The following is a 16718-nucleotide window of genomic DNA, read 5'->3' as shown; positions in this document are numbered from 1 at the left end:
ACTGAGTGGGAGAGGGAGAAGTAGGCTTCCTGCTGAACAGGGAGCTGGATGTGGGGCTCGATCCCAGTACCCTGGAATTATGACCTGAGCCAAAGGCAGATTCTTACCGACTGAGCCACCCAGGCGCCCCCACGTGCCTATTCTATTTGGTTTTAACATCATACGATTTTTGGAGACTATACTCACCATATTTATTTGCAATGTGTTTTTAGGTCATGCGCATTGTGGATAATGTCCGTCCTGATCGACAGACAGTTATGTTTTCAGCTACTTTTCCCAGAGCTATGGAGGCTTTGGCTCGCCGAATCTTGAGTAAACCCATTGAAGTGCAAGTTGGAGGCAGAAGTGTGGTTTGCTCAGATGTGGAACAACAAGTGGTGAGTACAATCTTTAGGAAATCCTCAGTTTCTTGAATGTTTAGGCAGTATGTGATCCTTTGGGAATCACTGTGATGAAGGCAGGTAATTATCTAATCTTAAATAGGATACAGCTCAGCCATTAATATTTTATCTGATAAACTTGAATAAGCAGTTCCTTGGAATAGCATGTTTAAAGATTTTATTTTTATTTATTTATTTGACAGACAGAGACCACAAGTAGGCAGAGAGGCAGGTAGAGAGGAAGGGAGGGAGGAAGCAGGCTCCACACCAAGCAGAGAGCCCGACATGGTGCCTGATCCCAGAATCCTGACACCATGACCCGAGCCGAAGGCAGAGGCCAACCCACCAAGCCACCCAGGAACCCCACAACAGCATGTTTAAAATGCTCTTTTTAGTTCCTCCCTTTAGAAAAGATGGGACTGGTGGATGGAAATATCATATACCTATTTTATTCTTTAGTTAATAGGATGTGAAGTCAAGAGGCAGAGGGAACTAGATGATGGTTTGCTCACATTGGCAAGTCCCTTCTCTCAAAGTTAGACTTTTTTTTTGTTCTGTTTTACTGGTTAATTGGTTAAAATCAACATTTTACTTCCCATTCCTAAAGATATAGCAAGATGTTGTCATTTAGCCATTTGTCACAAATAAAATAAATATTTTTGCTTAAGAGATATATTTGCATTTTTACTCCCATTAACTTGGTACAACTTGATATTTTCAGATTGTGATTGAAGAAGAAAAGAAATTCTTGAAGTTACTTGAGCTTCTTGGCCATTATCAAGAATCAGGATCTGTCATTATATTTGTGGATAAGCAGGAACATGCTGATGGTCTTCTGAAAGATTTAATGAGAGCATCTTATCCTTGCATGTCTCTTCACGGAGGTAATGTTTAGTGAAGTATCTGTTGAGTAATTAATTTGGCCAAGCACTGCTGTGTTCTGAATGATAATATTTACCATGTACTGTAATTTAGAGCCAGATTTCATACCATCTATCTCAGTTTTTATTCACAACTCTATGGGGAAGTTCAGTATTATTGTTGTTCCATCTTAGAGATATAAAGGAAAGAAGACATTGGTTTGACCAAACCATATAGCCATTAATCAGATAAAGAGAAATTGAACTTAACATTTCTGTTTCATATTAAATCCTTTCCATTGTGCCATGCTACGTAGAATTTTCATGATTTACATTAGACCTTTATTATTTTTTTTTTTTTTTAAAGATTTTATTTATTTATTTGACAGACAGAGATCACAAGCAGGCAGAGAGAGGAGGAAGCAGGCTCCCCGCTGAGCAGAGAGCCCGATGTGGGACTCGATCCCAGGACCCTGGGATCATGACCTGAGCTGAAGGCAGCGGCTTAACCCACTGAGCCACCCAGGCGCCCTACATTAGACCTTTAATTGAAAATAACATTTCTGTTTTTTGTTTTTTTAAAGATTTTATTTATTTATTTGACAGACAGAGATCACAAGGAGGCAGAGAAGCAGGCAGAGAGAGGGGGGAAGCAGTTTCCCTGCCGAGCAGAAAGTCCGATGCGGGGCTTGATCCCAGGAGCCTGGGGTCATGACCTGAGCCGAAGGCAGAGGCTTAACCCACTGAGACACCCAGGCGCCCCAACATTTTGGTTTTGATGTAACATTTCCATTGTTAAATGTATGTGGGACTTATCTGGTGGTCAGTGGCTTTGTAATCAACCACCCCAAAATTTAGTGGCAAATGTCATTTATTTATAAATCTGCTCTGCGGGTGTAGCTCAGCACATATTATCTAGTTTCTGTTTCATGTTGTATCTACTGGGGTGGCTTAATTGGGACTGGGGGTCCATTTCCAAATTGCCCTAACTTAGGTGGCTGGCTTGTTGGCCCTGGCTCTTGACTGAGCTCAGTAAGGCAATTGGCCAGGGGTGCTGGCCAGTTGTCTGCAAAGGGTGCTTCCCTTTGCAGACTTCTCCGTGGGACTACCTGGCTGGAAGGCAGGACCAGAAGCTGATTAGGCCAGTTAAGGATGGTACTGGGAATTGGCAGAACTTTCATTTTCACAATATTCTGTAGGTCAAAATAGTCCCAGGACTAGCTGAGATTCAAGGGGATAGAGGCATAGACTCCCAGTTCTTGATAACGAGGGTCATTCCCTATGCAGAATAGTATATACAATAGGCCATACTTCTGCTATCATCTTTGAAGAATACAGTCTACCATACCATATGTCATTGTGGATGTAATTAAAGGAGCTTTGAGTTACTTTGACGGTATATATTTGGTTAACTTTTAATGTTTGAAAATAACTCATATTTTCCCCTTTTTTGGTTACTGGGATAAAATATACATTATGTAAAATTTACTGTTTTAACTCTTTTTAAGTATATAAATCAGTGGCATAATTTTCTGTGAGGCTTATTGATGTTTTATCATGTATCAGAATTTATTTATTTATTTATTTATTTTAAGATTTTATTCATTTATTTGACAGAGAGAGAGAGAGCACAAGTAGGCAGAGAGGCAGTCAGAGGGAGAGGGGGAAGCAGACTCTCCGCTGAGCAGGGAGCCCAGTGTGAGGCTTGATCCCAAGGCACTGGGATCATGACCTGATCTAAAGGCAGATGCTTAACTGACTGAGGCACCCAGGTACCCCCAGAATTTCTTATATTTTTAGTAAGTATTTTAATTCTAGTATAGTTAACACAGTCTGTATTACATTCAGTTGTATAATATAGTGATTTAGTAATTCTACACATCACTTAGTGCTTGTCGTAAGTGTACTCTTAATTCCCATCACCTATTTCACCCCCCCCCACATCTCTAGTTGTAACTCTCAGTTTGTGCTCTAGTTAAGAGTCTGTTTCTTGTATATATGCATACATATACTCTACATCTTTTTTTTTTATTTTAAGATTTTATTTATTTATTTGACAGAGATCACAAGTAGGCAGAGAGGCAGGCAGAGAGAGGAAGGGAAGCAGGCTCCCTGCTGAGCAGAGAGCCCGATGCGTGGCTCGATCCCAGGACCTTGGGACCATGACCTGGGCCAAAGGCAGAGGCCTAACCACTGAGCCACCCAGGCACCTCACACCCTACATCTTTATCCATTCATCTATTGATGGATACTTGGGCTGCTTCCATTTTTTCTTTGATTATTTATTTATTTCTGAAATTATTTATTTATTTACTTGCATATTTGTTTGTTTGTTTTGACAGAGGGAGACACAGTGCAAGAGAGAACACAAGCAGGGGGAGTAGGAGAAAGGGAACAGGCTTCCCACAGAGCAGGGAGCCCAACTCAGGGCTCAATCCCAGGACCTGGGATCATGATCTGAGCCGAAGACAGACACTATACCCACTGAGCCACCCAGGCACCCCTTCCTTTCCATTTTTAATACATTTGCCAATCCAAGGCAAATGTGAAAATTCTTTTACTCTCAGGAATAGGCTGTAGTGTGAGGTGCCGAGTTGTAGTGTGAGGCAGACGCTCGCTCAGTGACTGAATCACCCAGGTTCCCTTGCTTCTGTATTTTAAATAATAGTACTATAAACCTAGGCGTGCATATGTCCTTTTGAATGAGTGTTTTTTTAATTCCTTGGGGTAAATACCCAGTTGTGCTATTACTGGATTGTAGGGTAGTTCTATTTTTAAGTTTTTGGGTAACCTCTATACAGTCTTCCCACAGTGGCTACACCAATTTGCATTCCCCCAAGAGTGCTTGAGGATTCTTTTTTCTCCACATCCTTACCAGCACTTGTTGTTTCTTGTATTGTTGATTTTAGCCCTTCTAACACGTGTGAAGTGATAGCTCATTGTTTTTATTTGCATTTCCCTGATGAGCAGTGTTGAGCATCTTTCCATTTGTCTCTTGACCATCTAGATGTCTTCTTTGAACAAATGTCTGTTCATGTCTTCTGCTGATTTTTTAAAAATTTCAATTCAATTAACATATAATGTATTAGTTTCAGGGGAAGAGGTCAGTGATTCATCAGTCTTACATAATACCCAGTGCTCCTTACATCACATGCCCTTCTTAATGTCTGTCACCCAGTTACCCCATCTCCTCTCTCCCCTCCCCTCCAGTAATCCTCAGTTTGTTTCCTATGATTAAAAGTCTCTTATGGTTTGTCTCCCTCTCTGACTTCATCTTGTCTCCTTCTCTGACTTCATCTCCCCTCCCTCTCTGATCTCCCTTCTCCTATGCTCATCTGTTTTGTTTCTTAAATTCCACATATGAGTAAGAGCATATGGTATTTGTCTTTCTCTGACTTATTTTGCTTAGCGTAATCCCTCTAGTTCCGTCCACATGGTTGCAAATACGTTTCATTCTTTTTGATGATGCTTAACCGACTGAGTCACCCAGGTGCCCTTCTTTGTTTTATTATTATTATTTTTAAAGATTTTATTTTATTTATTTGTCATAGAGAGAGAAGTGAGAACAAGCACAGGCAGACAGAGTGGCAGGTAGAGGCAGAGGGAGAAGCAGGCTCCCTGCCAAGCAAGGAGCCCGATGTGGGACTCGATCCCAGGACACTGGGATCATGACCTGAGCCGAAGGCAGCCGCTTAACCAACTGAGCCACCCACGCGTCCCTAAAGATTTTATTTTTAAGTAATCTCTTTGCCAGTGCGGGGCTTAAATTTACAATCCCAAGATCAAAAGTTGCACACTCCATTGACTGAGCTAGCCAGGCTCAGTTGTGTTTTTATTTCACTTGCCTCAGGAGATGTATTTATGAGAATGTTGGTTTGGCTGGTGTCAGAGAGCCTGTGCTCTCTTCTAGGATTTTTATGGTTTCAGTTCTCACATTTAATTCTTTAACCCATTTTGAGTTTATTTTTAAGTATGGTGTTAGAAGAATTTCCTTTTTGTTAATGCTAACTAATAGTCCATTGCATGCATATACCACATTTCCTTTTTTCATTCATCTATGGATGGACCCTTGGGTTGTTCTGCCTTTTGGCTTCTGTGAATAATGCTACTTTGAACACTGGTGTACAAGTATCTGTTGGAGTTCCCGTTTTCATTTCTTTTGGGTGTATAGCTGCAAGTGGAATTGCTGGGTCATATGGTAAGTCTATTTTTAACTTTTTGAGAAACCACCATGCTATTTTTTATAGCCGTTGCTCCATTTTGTATGCTCACCAGCAGTGCTGTAGGGTTCCAGTTTATCCATAGCCTGACCCTTTTTTTCCTTTGTTTCTTTTAAAGATTTTTATTTATTTGGGGTGCCTGGTGGCTCAGTGGGGTAAGCCTCTGCCTTCGGCTCGGGTCATGATCTCAGGGTCCTGGGATCGAGCCCTGTATCAGGCTCTCTGCTTGGCAGGGAGCCTGCTTGCCCGTCTCTCTCTCTGCCTGCCTCTCTGCCTACTTATGATCTGTCTGTCAAATGAATAAATAAAATCTTTTTTTAAAAAAGATTTTTTTTTCAAGATTTTATTTATTCATTTGACAGAGAGAGAGAGCTAGAGGGCACAAGAAGGGGGAGCAACAGAAGGAGAGGGAAGCAGGCTTCCCACCAAGTAGGGAGCCCAAGTGGGGCTCAGTCCCAGGACCAACATGGGGCTCAATCCCAGGATCATGACCTGGCAGATCAAAGGCAGATGCCCATCCATCTGAGCCGCCCAAGCATAGCTTGTTATTTTCTCTTGTTTTAGTAAAAGCTCTGCTGGTGAATGTGAAGTAGTGTGTCATTGTGGTTTTGATTTCCATTTTTCTGATAACTGAGATTGAGCATCTTTATAGGTGCTTATTTGGCATTTGTACATCCTCTTTGGAGAAATATTCTAGGCTTTTCCCATTTTTTAAAGATAACTTGTTTATTTGTTTATTATTATTATTTTTTAAAGATTTTATTTGTTTATTTGACAGAATTCACAAGTAGGCAGAGAAGCAGGCAGAGAGAAAGGAGGAAGCAGGCTCCCTGCTGAGCAGAGAGCCCAATGTGGGGCTTGATCCCAGGACCCTGGGATCATGACCTGAGCCGAAGGCAGAGGCTTTAACCCACTCAGCCACCCAGATGCCCCGCTTTTGCCCATTTTTAATGAGTTTTTTTTTTTTCCCCCAATTGCTGAGTTGTAGGATTTCTTTATATATTCTAGATAGCAGTCCCTTATCAGATGTACAATTTACATATGTTTTCTCACATTCTGTGGTTGTCTTTTCACCCTCTGGGTAGTCCTTTGATGCACAAAAGTCTAGATTTTGAAGTCCTGTTTATATATATTTTTATTTCCTTTTTTTTAGATTTTATTTAGAATTCGTAGTTGTTCTCTGCAGGAGGGTTGGCCCAATAAAAAGTTTCTCCTTCATTGAGGGAAATGTTTTTTTTTTCTTTTTCTTTTTTTGTAAGATTTTATTTATTGATTTGAGAGAGAAGGAGAGTAAGCATGAATGGGGGGAGGGGCAGAGGAACAAGCAGACTCACAGCCCCAATGCTGGACTTGATCTCAGAACACTGAGATCATGACTTGAGCCAAAGGAGATACTTAACCCACTGAGCCACCTAGGCACCCCAGAAATGTGTTTTTTCTGTAAGTAAGACATTTTCCTTCCTTCCTTCCTGTACTTCTCTTGTCTCTTTTTGTCAGAATTGCATCACATGCTTATGCCTAAATCATTCGTAAGCAAACAGAATGATTAATGGTTCTTAAGGTATTGTACTCCTGCAGGTCTTTCAGAATTTCAGAGGTTCATGAGACCACAAGTATTTGTGTAATAATCTCATTATGTGCTTTGCCTTTTCCACTTTCATTCCATTAGGAGTGAATAGAGTAGTTTTCTAAAGGCTTCATGGCATGTTATATTACACCAGATTGGATGCAAAAGATACAACATGGAACTGTCCTCTACTAAGCCAGACATTAAAGAGATTTACAAAGTTGTGAAGCATCTTAATAAATTACTCTACTATATCAGAACGGTTGTTTTCACAAAAATATTATCAATTGTAATACATAATTGCTTTTTAAAAATTTTTAAATAAGGTAATAACTACTTAAAAATTTTTCTCCATTCTGGTTTCTTTCTTTTTCTTTCTTTCTTTTTTTTTTTTTTTTAAGATTTTACTGATTTACTTAAGAGAGACAAAGAGTACGAGTGGTTGAGGGGGTACGAAGGAGAGGGATAAGCAAATTCAGCCCCCTGAGAGTGGAGTGTGACACGGGGCTTGATCCTAGGACTCTGAGATCTTGAACTGAGCTGAAGCCAGATACTTAACTGACTGAACCACCCAGGTGCCCCAGTTAGAGTTTCTAACACATTAAATATAGATAGAGATGACTTATATAAAGTAAACCTCTCTGAGTTTGATCTTTATTAATTTTAAGACTATAAAGGCAGCCTTCGCGCAGAAAGTCTGAGGGGGATTCATTTACATCCTACTACTGAGAATTAGGCTCAAGTCTGGTTTGATATACATGACCGTGTGTTGGGTGGATATTTGAATGAAATTGGGGTTATGTATAAAAGGAAGAGGGTTGGGGCACCTGGGTGGCTCAGTGGGTTAAGCCTCTACCTTCGGCTTGGGTCATGATTTCAGGGTCCTGGGATTGAGTCCCGCATTAGGCTCTCTGCTTAGCGCGGTGCCTGCTTCCCCCTCTTCTCTGCTTTCCTCTCTGTCTACTTGTGATCTCTCTCTCTGTCAAATAAATAAAATCTTTAGGGAAAAAAACCCAAAAACGAAATAGAAGGAAGAGGGTTAATTGTTGGACAGGTATCCCATATACTTCACTTAGTATATTATATTCACTTCATGGAATAAGGTACGTGCAGTTGAGTTAAGTAGTCAGGATATGTCAGTCTAAAAAGCTTTCACACCTTTTAAATTTAATTTATATCGATATTGATTCCATTACTTTTTCTTGTAAGACTTTTGGGGTCAGTGTTAGATTCCACTTGCTTTGACATTAGCTCCAAATACTTTCTTTAATTCAGTCTTTGAAGAGTACATTTAAGTTTTAGGTAACATTAATTAACATTGATACATACATAGATGTTAAGTATTCTCTTTTTTTTTTAAAGATTTTTTATTTTTTCATTTGACAGAGATCACAAGTAGGCAGAGAGGCAGGCAGAGAGAGGGGGGAAGCAGGCTTCCCGCTGAGCAGAGAGCCTGATGCGGGGCTCGATCTCAGGACCCTGAGATCATGACCTGAGCCGAAGGCAGAGGCTTTAACCCACTGAGCCACCCAGGCGCCCCTCTCTATTTTTTTTTTTTTTTTAAGATTTTTATTTATTGGGGCGCCTGGGTGGCTCAGTGGGTTAAAGCCTCTGCCTTCGGCTCAGGTCATGCTCCTAGGGTCCTGGGATCGAGTCCCGCATCGGGCTCTCTGCTCTGCAGGGAGCCTGCTTTCTCCTCTCTCTCTGCCTGCCTCTCTGCCTGTCAAATAAATAAGTAAAATCTTTAAAAAAAAAAAAAGATTTTTATTTATTTATTGACAGACAGATCACAAGCAGTCAGAGAGCCAGGCAGAAAGAGAGAGAGAGGGAAGCAGGCTCCCTGCTGAGCAGAGTGCCCCATGCGGGGCTCGATCCCAGGACCCTGAGATCATGACCTGAGCCGAAGGCAGAGCTTAACCCACTGAGCACCACCCCCCACAGGTGCCCCAGTATTCTCTGTATTTTTAAACTCAAATCTTATGTGAAGTCTTAGGATATTTCCTACTGCAGAAATCAGTATCAAGGTTTGAGAATTTACCCCATTCCATTTTATAATTACTAGAAATTCTCCATCATAAAATCAGTTTGTAGTCTGAGTATCTTACAGTAGAACATTTTGGCATTTTACATTCTCCTTTATCAGTTCCCTCGAGGCTCTTTGGGTAACATATTTAACCAGTTGCGTGTATACTTTTTAACCAATGTATTTCAAACTTTAATAGGAAAGTGTAATCTCCTAAGGATCTTGTTAAAAATGTAGTATCTGATTCAGTAGTTTGGGGAAGGAGTTGAGATTTTGCATTTCTAACAGTGTCCCATGTGATGCTGCTTCTGGTGCTCGGAAAAACAATGGTTGGCAAGGCTCTAATTGACCCGTAAGAGAAAGAGAACGATATGAATCCTGTTAATGTAGGCTGAATGTACCTGGCTTTTATCTGCCGAACAGGTATAGGTAAATGAATCTGAGATGGGACTTACGCATTTATAACCCTTATACACAAGCAGGGGAACCCTACAAGGGCAGATTTGGAAGATTCATAAATGAATTAATAGCAGTAGCCTTTGATCTTGCCTTTAGTGTTTTAATTTTTATACTGTTGTTGGTGGATGTGTGGTCAGTGTATGTTGGATTTATACTTTACTCTGTGTTTAACTTATTTCTGTTTCTGAGGAAATGAAAAATTTAATTGCAGTGTGTGGTTTTATAACTTTTTTTTTTTAATTTACTTGCAGGCATTGATCAATATGACAGAGATAGCATCATAAATGACTTTAAGAATGGGACCTGCAAACTTCTCGTAGCTACTTCTGTTGCTGCTCGGGGTCTAGACGTGAAACATCTGATTCTTGTAGTAAATTACAGCTGCCCCAACCATTATGAGGATTATGTGCACAGAGCAGGACGGACTGGAAGAGCAGGCAATAAAGTAAAAAGAATTTTTTAAAGTTGATTTCCATTATAATAAAATATAGAGGGTTTTTTTGGGTAGGATTTTAAGCAGTAAATAATAAGAGTTATGAGGACATTTTGAAAATGATCAATTATCAGAGTATGGGGACTAGTTGATATTTATCATTTCTGTATATAGTATTATTAAAATTGTCAGATAACCAACCAGCTGTTCTATTTAGGCAGATAGTATTAATTGTTTATGTCCTCTTTTAGGGTTTTTTTTTTTTTTTTTTTATTTTACCCTACCTAAAACTATCTGTGTCGGCTGTGTAGGTATATACATACATGTATATAATTTGTGATCTTTCATTAATTTTTTTTAAATTTTTTACAATATTTCTTCATTTGAGAGAGAAAGAGCGAATGTGAGCAGGGGAGGGAAGGTCAGAGGGAGAGGGAGAAGCAGACTCCCTGCTGAGCCTGGAGTCCAATTCAGGACTAGATCCCAGGACCCTGGCATCATGACCTGAGCTGAAGGCAGATGCTTAACCTGTTAAGCCACCTAGGCGCCCCTTTCATTAATATTTTTACCATGTAGGACCATAAAGTATACTTTTCCCCAAAACTGTCACCCTTTTTTCTCGTTACTCCCCTGGTCCACTCCATTTGCTATGTATATTACTTGCTTTTTAAACTTGTCTGTAGTCTGGTTAAGTATATAGTCTAAGTCATTCTTTTTCTTTTTCTTTTTTTTTTTTAAGTCTATGTCATTCTTCTTGAAGGCAGCAAAATATTTTGTTGTTAGAAGCATCGATGATGATGATACAATCCTGGACATTTCTACATAGTGAAGCAATAATGTTAATAACAATAGGCTATATTTATGTAGCTCTTATGGAGTTCGAAGTGTTGTTTTCAGTACTTTTCATACATACTGTCTCACTTTATCCTCACAATTTCCCTTTGAGGTAAATAATATTACCCAGTTAATAGATGAGAAAAGCTAAGGCACATGAAAGTTAAGTTACTTGCCCAAGCTTGCACAGCTAATAAGTAGTGATGGCTCTTATTCTTTTAACCTGAGTTATTCTATATATTTGGGAAAGTGTGTACAGGGGCTCATAGTAAAAATTGTAGCCTTTTTGGTCCACATCCAATCTCTGTCATATGGGGTGTGTCGTGTGTGTGTGTGTGTGTGTGTGTGTGTGTGCATACAGACCTTAAAAAAGAATTGATACAACTAACTTCATTTTTGTGTATGTGTGTGTGTGTATATATATTTTTCGTACACATGTATATATATACAAGTATATATATACACATGTATATTATAAAAAGATGTATACACACATATGTATATTATATATAATATATACACACATATGTATATTATAAAAAGATAAGTCAGCTACATCATCTCTCTGGGGATTCTCTAAAGCCTTAGGTTTCACATGTCTTTTTTTTTTTAAGATTTTATTTTTTTGTCAGAGAGAGTACGAGCTGGGGGAGTGGCAGGTAGAGGGAAAAGCAGGCTCCCCGCTGAGCAAGGAGCCTACCGCAGAACTCAGTCTTAGGACCTTGGGATCATGACCTGAAATAAAGACAGACACTTAATGGACTGAGCCACCCAGGTGTCCCTCCAGGAGCTTTGTGGTTCAGGCAAGAAAAAGGCTAGAGTTGTGCATGTGTATGTATGTATGTACATACATACACACAAATACATATATGCACACACAAATTTTTAAAATCTTTTATTGGTCTAAAAAACTGTGTAGGGGAGGGGTGCCTGGGTGGCTCAGTGGGTTAAAGCCTCTGTCTTCGGGTCAGGTCAGGATCCCAGGGTGCTGGGATAGAGCCCTGCATTGGGCTTTCTGCTCAGCAGGGAGCCTGCTTCCCTTCTCTCTCTGCCTGCCTCTCTGCCTAATTGTGATCTCTGTCTGTCATATAAATAAAATCTTTTAAAAAAAAAATCTATGTAGGGGAAAAAATATGTGGAAATACATACATCCTAGAAAGTTAATACAAGTTAGTTGGAATAGAGTGGTACAGTAAGTAGGTCGTGTAGGAAAGGAATGCAAACAGAAAGGGTAAAAATAATGTACTATATTAAAATTCCTATGCATGACCGTGCATTTGTGCATTTATCTAATCATAATTCTATATACATGAAGAAATCACATTTTCTGGTTTTGCTTATTTTTTTAAAGAAACCACCTTCCTACAGAATTTTTTTTTAAGATTTTAATTTATTTATTTGACAGAGAGAGAGAGAGAGATCACAAATAGGCAGAGAGAGAAGGGGAAGCAGGCTCCCCGCTGAGCAGAGAGCCCGATTCGGGGCTCAATCCCAGGACCCTGAGATCATGACCCAAGCTGAAGGCAGAGGCCAAACCCACTGAGCCATCCAGGCGCCCTTGGTTTTGCTTATTTTTAAATATTAAACTTAGATATTTCACTTGTAGCATTAAAGAATTTAGTAGGACTCTCCTTTTTTAAAAATTCTTTAGTGATGAAGATAGTCTTAAGAGGATATATTAGGTTCAGATTTTATCTTGTGATCTGAGTAAGAGTCATGTTGTTAGTGCCTAATAGTTACACTTTTTCATCATTCATTAGGGTTATGCATATACTTTTATCACAGAAGATCAAGCTCGCTATGCCGGTGACATAATTAAAGCTCTTGAATTGTCGGGAACTGCAGTACCTCCTGATCTGGAGAAACTTTGGAGTGATTTCAAAGATCAGCAGAAAGCTGTGAGTTTTTTTTAACTCCCATTGTTTTTATGCAGCTCATTATTGTGTTGAATATTTAATACTTGTAAACCTTGATGGGATTATTTTATCTTTTTAGGAGGGGAAAAGGAGTGAAAACAAAATCCTCTCTTGCTTCAGCTCAGTATTACGCAGTTCTTTTTTTGTTGTTCTTGTACTAGATGAACTTTTTGTTACATTGACCTGTATGACCTTGAAAAATAATTACTCCTAAGTTCTTGAACACTACAGCTTTTTAGTATGAAACTAACCTTTTTTATTTTTCCTTGAAAGGAAGGAAAAATAATTAAAAAGAGTAGTGGGTTCTCTGGTAAGGGATTCAAGTTTGATGAAACAGAACAAGCTTTGGCTAATGAGAGGAAAAAGTTGCAAAAAGCGGCTCTCGGCCTGCAAGATTCAGATGATGAGGATGCTGCAGTTGACGTAAGTGTACTTTTTCTAAGCCTCATTCTTGCCAGTTGAAGCATTGTTGCTTTCGTCCTGGAGGTCTTAACCATTCTTATCTCTTGTTGAGATAGCCAGTTCTTGCAAACCTTTTTGGTATGTGCCCTTCCCCACCCTTTCTCTGTCTCTGTGTATATTCTCCTATGCCCTATCCATATTTATGTATTTTCATAAAAATGAGGCCATGCTGCTTTATAAACCTTCTTTACAACAATAGTCTTAGGTTAAAATCTTCTCGTTTTAATAAATTCATTCTTGCATTTTTTTAAAGTGAATTTTTAAAGATTTATTTCTATTTATTTGAGAGAGCGTGCTCGCATACCCAAGTGGAGGAAGGGGTAGGAGAGAATCTTGTGCACGCTCCCTGCTGAGCACAGATTCTACCAGCGCTTACTCCCATGACCTTGAGATCATGACCTGAGCCAAAATCAAGAGTTAGATGCTGAACTGACTGAGCCACCCAGGCACCCCTCATTTTTACATTAATATTATTATTTTTAGATTTTTATTTATTATTCATTTGACAGACAGAGATCACAAGTAGGCAGAGAGGCAAGCAGAGAGAGAGGAAGGGATACAGGCTCCCTGCTGAGCAGAGAGCCTGATGCAGGGCTTGATCCCAGAATCCTGGGATCATGACCTGAGCCGAAGGCAGAAGCTTTAACCCACTGTGCCACCCAGGCGCCCTCTTACATTATTCTTAATGGTTACATAATATTTCATTATATGGATGTTCCACATCAAACCCCTAATTTCGAATATGTGGGTTGTTTCTGTATATTCATATTTGGAATATATTTAATCATAAACTGTTCTTTACTGCTTATCCTTGCACATTTAATTTTGCACATTCATCAGATTAAGTTGAAGTTGAATGTGTAAATGGAATTGCTAGGCTAAAAGGTGTATCGAATTTGGTTCTGAAACATTGTTAGATTGTCTTCCTGCAAAGTGAATACTAGTCTGCATCCCCCGTAGTGGCGTGAAGAGTCCCTGGCTCCCCATGACAGTACTATCAGTACTAATATTAGTAGTAATATCAGTACTAATACTTTTAGTTTGTCAAACTTAATCGTTATATTGTCATTAATGGTAGTTAGGAGGACACCTGGGGGTGCTCAGTTTGTTGAACATGTGCGTTTTCATCTTTGGGTCCTGAATATAAGCCCCACCCATGTTGAGTATAGTAGAACTTACTTAAAAAACAAAAAGCAGTAATAGTTAGCATTTTTGAGTGTTACTAAGTGCCATGCATTGTGTCAGATGCTTTACAGGGAATACTTCATTTAGTTCTGCACATTATCCAGACAAGGTAGATACTCAAAAGAGTATTCCCATTTTATAATTGAGGAGACTGAGACTTAGAAATAATCTTTTCAGATTTACATAGCAGTTAATGGAATGAGCTGGGTCTGTACCCATTCCAGTCTTACTTCAGATGTCATGGTCTTAGCTAATGGCATTATTTGTGACCCAGTGAAGAGGGACCCTGAGAACTCAGCATATTCGTGGTTTTACAGAGTATCCTTTGGACCCAAAGAAGCTATAGCTTTAGAAGAGCATGTTTTCATTACAAAATAATTTTTGGAAACTCTTCCTAGTGTATACCACTGGTAATGGTATTAGCATATCAAAGTATATATAAAATCCTCAATTCAAGAAGCTTGTTTAACTCAGAAATTCTCTAACACGTTTGATCATTGATCATAGAAGTTTTGGGTTTTTTTGTTTTTTGTATTTGGCCCACAGCCACATTGCCTGTTAAGCTCAGACAGCACCAGACCCCACATCTCTCATTAACCCTACACCATTTCTTTCTAATATACCATACTGACTTAAAATTTAATTAAGTCAGTGTTACAGTTTTTGCTTATGGTGTAACAAATCAATCCAAAACCTTGTAGATAAGACAACAAACATTTATTATCTCACATTTTTTGGGGGGTAGGAGATCAGGAGCAGTTTAGTTTAGCCTGGTAGTTCTGGCTTAGGGTCTCACTGAGGTTGCAGTAAAGCTGGTGTCCCAGGGCATGGCAATCTGAAGGCTTGACTGATACAGGATCATGTTCTTTTAAGATGGCTCACTCACTGTGTTGTTGGCAGGATACCTCTTTTCTTTCCTCTGCCTGTGTGTCCTCACAACATGGCAGTTTGCTTTTCCCAAAGTGATTGAGCTGAAGGAGTGAGCAAAGAGGAAGCCTTAAGGCCTTTTATGACTAATGTCTAAAGTCACACACTAGCACTACTACTTTATTCTGGCTCTTAGAAATACGTCACTAAGTCCAGCCCACCCTCAAGGAGAAGCTCCACTGAAGAAGAAGAATATTAAAGAATTGATGACCTTGCTTTGAAATCACCTCCTAGTTTTATTTTCTTTTTAGGGTGGGTAGGGGCAGAGGGAGAGAGAGAATCTTAAGCAGGATGCACACCTGCATGGAGATTGACTCAGGGCTCAGTCTCACAACCCTGAGAATCATGACCCGAGCAGAAATCAGGAGTCATATGCTTTAACCTACTGAGCCACGCAGGCTCAGCTTTTTTTTTTGTTACCTTGAAAATTATTTTGAATCTCATTGAATCTCTCTGGTTAGTTTTTTTTTTTCCTTATTTATTAATTTGTGAGAGAGACAGAGTAAGCATGAGTAGGGAGAAGGGCAGAAGGAGGGAGGGAGAGAATCTCAAACAGAATCAGCACTGAGCATGGAGCCCTATGCAGGGCTCAGTCTCACAACCTTGAAATCATGACCTGAGCTGAAATCACAAGTCAGATGCTTCAACTGACTGAGCCACCCAGGTTCCCCACTTAATTAATTTTTGAAATCTTATCCATGTTCTTCCCTGGGTTTGAGCTTTAGCACATGAGGCCTTATTAGCTTAATTTAAGTATAAAAAGGGGTTTGTGTCTCTTTAGTGGGTATTATCAATAGTCATTGTTGGACAGAAGGCATCTTTAAAAGGAAATGCAAATAGTTTATGAGGTAGATGTGTCCAGTCAGGATGACACAGTTACAGTTGGACTTACGTGGCTCCTGGAAGAGCTGAAGCAGTCATCCTTTTTTCTTGCTTTGGTGAGAAAACCAACCTTAACTTTTTTTCCTTTTTTGGTTTCAAAGGAATTAAATAGTAAAGCCTTATTTTCTGATTTTGTTATCCAATATACTTTTTTAAGTTTTTATTTATTTGGGGGAGAGAGCGAGAGACCATGAGTGAGGAGGGGGCAAAGGGAGAAGCCAACTCCCCATTGAGCAGGGAGCCTGTCGTGCAGCTCCACCCCAGGACCCTAGGATCATGACCTGAGCTGAAGGCAGACACTTAACCGACTAAGCCCCCCAGGTGCCTTTCTGTTACCCAGTTTTTAAGGCAAATCCATTTACGTTTAGAAGTTGGGAAGGATTTGGGGACCCCTGCCTTAGGAACATGACCCATTCTCCCTGAGAACTGTTGACTGTATTTTTAGTGGCCTGCTGGCCTTGAGTTACACTGCCCTTTTTCCAGCCTCTTTCATTGCAGTTTAATTTAGCCTCAAGTCATAGTGACTTCTCAGCTGCAACATGTTGGGTGCTCTGTCTTGACAGCACATAT

The 16718-nt window shown here is 39.7% G+C and overlaps 1 protein-coding gene across 1 annotated transcript in view; it reads left to right on the top strand.

The window, feature by feature from the left end:
• Positions 1 to 16718, top strand: part of DDX46 (DEAD-box helicase 46) — a 70657-nt gene that overhangs the window by 39727 nt on the left and 14212 nt on the right. The window contains exons 14-18 of the mRNA XM_044227310.1: positions 213 to 377; positions 1102 to 1264; positions 9761 to 9954; positions 12537 to 12674; positions 12966 to 13115. Coding sequence (XP_044083245.1) covers positions 213 to 377; positions 1102 to 1264; positions 9761 to 9954; positions 12537 to 12674; positions 12966 to 13115 — 810 coding nt within the window. The remainder of the gene's footprint in view (positions 1 to 212; positions 378 to 1101; positions 1265 to 9760; positions 9955 to 12536; positions 12675 to 12965; positions 13116 to 16718) is intronic.

The sequence above is a fragment of the Neovison vison genome, chromosome 1, assembly GCF_020171115.1.
Source record: "Neovison vison isolate M4711 chromosome 1, ASM_NN_V1, whole genome shotgun sequence".
NCBI lineage: Eukaryota > Metazoa > Chordata > Mammalia > Carnivora > Mustelidae > Neogale > Neogale vison.
This window is presented reverse-complemented; position numbering and strand designations above follow the sequence as displayed.